Below are 6,534 nucleotides of genomic sequence, written 5' to 3'. Positions count from 1 at the left end.
TTCATTAAGTTTCTCGGCGAAGTTGAGTGTTTTATGATTGAATATTCTCAAGCGACATTCACAGTTTGGCATTCAGACGATCAAAAGACTTTTACAATAAAGACACTCATTTCCTTTGAGTATCTTTGTCCCTATAGTTTGATATTAGTTCGGTGGACCTATATGCTTACCAATGCCGAACCTAGTGCACAAGATCCAAAACTTCATAGTGATTTGTATATCCTTGTCTACAAGTTATAGGACCCAAGGCCGAGAGTGTTCCTTCCTTGGCTTAAATCACTTGATTTAGGAGTCAACAACACATTTCACCACATCAACCACATTCAAGACATTCGCCTAATCGAGCTCGATAGTGAGTGGGCACACCCGTATCAGCCATCAACAACTAAAGAACGTAGTTAACTCCTTAGTTACTCGTCCTACGCACCGCATAAATTGTGTAATTTTTAGAGCCAACATGTTCTTATATATAAATATTCTCACCACTACTACTATCATCATCATTGATCAGCTAATTAAGCTTAAGCCATTTTAGTTTCGTAAGAGAACCTTGATCTCGAAAATGATGAATTTGTAGCTCAAATTTTTACTTTGAATATGATTAATTTGCTGCCGTTCTGTTTTTGGCACATATATCTACACTATCACACCCATTAACCAGATGCACTCACTCAATTGCATCAATGACGCAAATCCACTACTAATGCATTTACAGTAGCTAGCTGTTCATCTCTCTCTCTCTCTCTCTCTCTCTCTCTCTCTCTCATACTAGTCATTCTCTGTTTGGTTTTGTGTATATGCTTCTCTCTCTCTCTCTCTCTCTCTCTCTCTCTCTCTCTCTCTCTCTCTCTCTCTCTCTCTCATACTAGTCATTCTCTATTTGGTTTTGTGTATATACTTCTGCAGGGTGCATATATAAACCTTGGCAGATAATAAGTTAAAAAGCGCGCAATCATTAACAAATTTACCAACGGTAGTTCTTAGTAAGTGGATTTAGTTACTGTAAAATACATTACCAGCCAGCTAGAAAAAGATTAGAAAACTATCTATTTGTGTATCACTTTCAAACTCAGACTTCTTTTTGGATTTTCATATAGAAATGAAAAAATGAGTCACTTTCAATGTTGAGAGAGAGAGAGAGAGAGAGAGAGAGAGAGAGATGGCGTCTTTTTCCCTCCACGCAGCTTAAAACACGCAGACTGGCAAATATAGGTAGTGCCCTCGACACGTTTCGACCTTCCAAATTCCCATTCTTTTTGTTCCACTCCAACAAACCAAACCAATCCAATTCACCCGCACATTATTTTTCACATATATAGTTTGTACACACAAGAAACACTACATAAATAATAAAAATTAGAAATAAAAAGCTATCTACATTCATATATTTATACAAGTACCCAGCCAGCTAGCTAGACAGAGAGAGAGATAAAGGATCATGAGTTTTGTTAGCTAAATAAGAAAAAATCGCGAGAGGAAGTAAGGACGAGGGAGGGAGAAAGGGAAAAAAAAAAGATAAAAAAAAAAAAAAGAAAACAGCTAGGGCTTATCGTATGTTTGCTTCACGCAAACAGCTAAATGTGGGTATTAAGCCTTTGCTCTCTCGCGTGGCTTTAAAGTCTCTTTTTTCTATCCCATCTCATCAGCCTACTAGCGTTTTTTATCACCTCTCTCTCTCTCTCTCTCTCTCTCTCTCACTAAATAACAACAAATAAACCCAAAACGAAAACAAACACACACACCCCCCCCCCCCCCCAATCCCCACCCCACCAAACCCCAAATCTCCTCCTCCTCCTCCTTTTTCACGAACATTAATGACGCCTCCACTCCTCACGATCATAAATCAAAACAAGTGAATTATATATATATTCAACAATTTATAATTTAATTAATAGCAAACAACCCATCAAGACAGAGACCATCCATGAATCCAACAAACCCTAATGGTGGTGATGGTAGTGGTGGAGGGAGCAGTAGTAGTGGTGGTGGCGGTACCGGCAGCGGCAGTCCATGTGGCGCGTGCAAATTTTTGAGGAGGAAGTGTGTGCCTGGGTGCATATTTGCACCCTACTTTGATTCGGAGCAAGGCGCGGCTCATTTTGCGGCGGTGCACAAGGTTTTCGGAGCCAGCAATGTCTCCAAGCTTCTTCTTCATATTCCAGTACATAAGCGGCTCGACGCCGTTGTCACCATATGTTACGAGGCTCAAGCCCGCCTTAGAGATCCAGTCTACGGCTGTGTTGCTCACATATTCGCTCTCCAACAACAGGTGTGTGTCTGTGTTAACTTTATCTTTTTTAGATCAACTTAATTGATCACTTGAGCTCTTTTATTAATTTTTTGGCTAATGAATTGATGAAACCAACTTCTTGACAAGGCTTAATTGTGATGTTGTTCTTCATATTTTATTTTTTATTTTTTATTTTTTTTGTAATTTCTTTTTACTTCATTTTATCAGCTTTTTGAAGTAATATACATATACAAGGCAGTTTACTCTTAATTAATTAACTTCTACCCATTTCTGATTACGTCCATTATACTAACCCAAAAAAAAATCCATTTAACTTTTTTTTTTAATTTAATCCAAATTTTTTTTCTTTTTTGGGTACTATAGGCCATTGATTTCCATATTTTTCAACTTGCATTGACCCAAAAGATCTTTCAAAAAAAATATTAGCAAAGAAGGATAGGGCAAAGGCAAACCATGGCCTTATTGACAGGAGGGTGTCTTGATCTTTACTGAGAGAGTAGGACCTATAGGACCTTCCTCGGTGCCCTTAATGAGAAATATATATAGATATAAGCTTTTTTATAGTTAGGAAATTAGAGCTTAATTAAAAAATAAAATCAAGTAAGTATAAAATGTAAACTGTAAAGGATACCCTTAGGGGACAGTTTTGTGCTTTACTGAAATCTAGAGGCCTTTTTTGATTAACAAATCATGTGGTCGGCGGTTACACTATGGAATACAGGTCTGTGCCATCTTACTGTGCAAATTGTGGTTCTTTGCTGGGATTAAGGAGGAATGGTCGGTTTGTTTCTTCATTCAATCTAAGTAGCCTTTTAATTAATTAAGGATGACGAGAGTCGTTTTTCTTTATATATTTTCCCACTATTAATAACTTATTTTAATTCAGCAATTCCTGGGAGAAGTGGAGAAGGTTTGTTTTTCTTGTCCACATTTTTTTATATCCATTCCATCTCATTTTCAGAGATAGGCCACCAATTTCAGCTCCACATCTCCAAATATAGAATTGAGTGCAATATGAACATTAGTATGATAAGTACATATGATATTATACACTATTAATTAGTTAAATATGAACTATATTATTGTTAGTGTAAATAATATTTTTGTTAAAAAAAATAGTCAAATATATATCATCTGACCAAAGCAAAAAACCCATTGAAATATGACGCCCAAAAAATAAAAAACTATTTCATATCTGCAAAAATATATTTGCAACTTTGGGTCAAAAGAAATTGTTAATATTTTTTAATAAAATTTTGAACCATTGGATGAGAACTATTTATATCACAATACTTATAGTTACTTCTATGTAAGACTAGATTACTTCCTTTTCTTTAAAGAAACATAGCTTGCTAATATATTTAATTTCTTTCAAATGCAAAACATATGTGAACCTTACACTTGAAGAATGAGTGTCACACCATGCATATTATTGTTGCAGTAGGACTATTTATATCACATTAATTTATTAGATACGATAATTATTATCATATCTCTCACTAATTCAAGACTCACGTGAACTTCACAGCTGAAAAGTGAACGTCTCATCATACTCTCTACACGTTAGTGTTGCAATGGAATTATTTATATCACATTAATTGACAACATACATTAATTTCTATTATATCTTTTGACCTCGCACTCAAAAAATGAGCGTTACGTACATATCTGTGAGAAGTGTGATAACCAATGTGAGTGACTAATCAATCAATGTAGAATCTACTTTTTCTCATGCATTTGGAATGTGAATGTGTGCTTGTCAGTGTTCTAAAATGTCCCTGCCTAGCGCCGTCTAGTCTATGTCTAAACGTTAAGCGGCTGTCCACTACCACAATAAGCAGGACATCTCCAAGTATAGAATTGAGTGGAATATGAACATTAGTATGATAAGTACAATGATATTATCCACTATTAGTTAGTCAAATATATATCATCTAGACCGCGTTTTAAAAATAATAAATTGTGTCTAAACCTGCCTAGGCGCCTTCCTAGATTCACTTAGGCACACGCTTAGGTAGCAACTCTCACTTAGACAAAAAATAGATACTTCTATTTTACATTTTTATTTTTTAATAAATTGAAAGATACTTATTGGATACTTTGATGAACACTCATTATATGTGTTTTCTATATGTTCTAGTACTTTAAAATTTATATGTTATTCTATTTTGCAATTTATGTATCTCAAAACAAATTATATATTTTTAAAGTATAAGTAGATATTCATTTATATGATATAATAAATTTAATTAAAATTAAAAAAAATCACCTAGGCCCCGCCTAAATGCCTAGACGCTAGGCCTTGCCTGCCACCCGACTAGCCCCTAACGCCTTTTAAAATCTTTGTGCTTGTAACCCTTAGGTTTGAAAATTTTCCATAACCCCATAGCCTAATTAGACCACATGTGCATCCTATGTTATATGTAGCAATAACCTTGTTATTAGATAAGTTAAATAACTAAATAGTACAGTTTGTGATCATTGAGTAACTATATTTATGTAATGGAATCATGTGAGAAAATTTTAATTAGGTAATTTTTTGGATATGTGGAATCAAGTTACAAATTTCTTTCTAGAGTCAATAGTTTAAAGCTCGATCAAGTTACAAATTACCATGTAATATTATAAAGGGATGTGCTATCCGCACACCATTTTTCATTTCTCACACGCCCTCCTAATTTGCTGTCATCTAATCTAATGAATTAAAAAAAAAAATCAAATGACAGAAATTAACGAGAGGTGTATGAGAAGTAAAAAGAGATATGTGGATAACATACCCCTCTTATAAATAGTCACTATAATTGCATCCAATTTCAACAGCCAACGTCACCTTCCCCAACCCCAAGAACATATATGCAGAAGAAATTTTGTTCTTATTTCTTCCTTTGCCGTGAGAATCCTTCGTTTGTTCGCAATCCCATGTTCGAGTACACTGTACACATAGTTGAAGCACCCTTCAAGTATAAACAACGACAAAGAAGCCTTAAATTTGTCTCAAACCACTAATATTATGCATTATCAGTATAGAATATACAGATCAATGATCCTCGACTCGTTTATATAATCTTAAATTTAACACATGCTCAGTTTCCTAATTCATTCTCTAACTAAGAAATCATTTTCCAAACTTCAACTAGTCCCTTGTTTCTTGAAAAATACTCAAAACTATATAAACAGGTGTCCGGAGATCATTTCATTAAAATTTGAATCATTATATTTATCAAGGAGTTTTGATCCACTGACTTATATGTTGTTATTATAATCGTCGCGTTTACGGTTAAGGTTTCTATGTGTGTATGAAAATCAATTCATTGTTGTGTGTGTTTTTTCTTTTTGCGTTTACGGATTCTATGCAGGTGGTGAATCTGCAAGCTGAGCTCTCATACTTACAAGCCCACCTAGCGACAATGGAGCTTCCATCACCACCACCTCCACCCCCACCACCATCAGCAGCAGCACTCATTACCCCACCTCAATTCTCCATCTCAGACCTTCCATCAGCAGTCTCCTCCATGCCCGCTTCATACGATTTGTCCTCACTTTTCGAACCCATGGTCATGCAACCTTGGTCCATGCAACAGCGTGCGCTGCATGACCTGCGTCACCATCATCAATTCGGAGGCGGCAGTAGCGGTCCGGGTTCACCAGCTGGCGGTGGTGGTGGAGATCTTCAAAGTTTGGCTCGTGAGCTACTTCATAGGCATAGCTCATCTCCATCACCTGGGTCTGTACCGTGCTCTGAGAGTTCACCATCTCATTCTCACCCCAAATGAGAGTAGTGATCGAACCAATCATCAATTAATTTACGAGTACTTGCCTGATGAAATGCATGTTAACTCATGAACATATATAATATATATGTACTAGCAAGAGAACATAGTGTTAGGGTTTCGGTGGGCAGGTAATTTTAATGACGCATTTATATTTTTCTATTAACTTCTTATTTTGTTAATTCTTTTCTTTTTCAAAAAATGTAGTGAAGATTTAAACTTTAGATTATAAATATAGGGCATTTGGTGCGTCACTACAATCCTATCTGACTACTATCATTGGATTGGATATGCTGGATGTGAATCATTTCAGTTTTGGTGTGGTACATTAATAAAAGGGGAGTGAGCATACCGCATAAGAACTTGAACCTCTTCCAATATCACGAAGACAAGAGTTCCATTCTATTAGACTCCATGATTTAAGAATATTGTGGTCACTCACCGTTCTATTAGACTCCATGATTTAGGAACATTGTGGTCACTCATCGTTCACTCTTAATTCAATGGTAGAGG

At 35.8% G+C, this 6,534-nt stretch overlaps 1 protein-coding gene across 1 annotated transcript; it reads left to right on the top strand.

Moving 5' to 3' along the window:
• The first annotated feature begins 1,583 nt into the window (after positions 1 to 1,583).
• Positions 1,584 to 6,281, top strand: LOC126586070 (LOB domain-containing protein 30-like). Its single transcript, XM_050250775.1, has 2 exons — positions 1,584 to 2,269; positions 5,608 to 6,281. The coding sequence occupies exons 1-2, from the start codon at positions 1,925 to 1,927 to the stop codon at positions 6,022 to 6,024; spliced, it is 762 nt and encodes a 253-aa protein (XP_050106732.1). The 5' UTR covers positions 1,584 to 1,924; the 3' UTR covers positions 6,025 to 6,281.
• The last annotated feature ends 253 nt before the right edge of the window (positions 6,282 to 6,534 follow it).

The sequence above is a fragment of the Malus sylvestris genome, chromosome 2 (assembly GCF_916048215.2).
Source record: "Malus sylvestris chromosome 2, drMalSylv7.2, whole genome shotgun sequence".
Classification (NCBI taxonomy): domain Eukaryota; kingdom Viridiplantae; phylum Streptophyta; class Magnoliopsida; order Rosales; family Rosaceae; genus Malus; species Malus sylvestris.
This window is presented reverse-complemented; position numbering and strand designations above follow the sequence as displayed.

Excerpts from the sequence above, each read along its gene's own strand:
- LOC126586070 (XM_050250775.1), top strand. The coding sequence starts at position 1,925 with ATGAATCCAACAAACCCTAATGGTGGTGATGGTAGTGGTGGAGGGAGC. Across the intron at positions 2,270-5,607 it reads TATTCGCTCTCCAACAACAG|GTGGTGAATCTGCAAGCTGA; the intron begins GTGTGTGTCTGT and ends GATTCTATGCAG.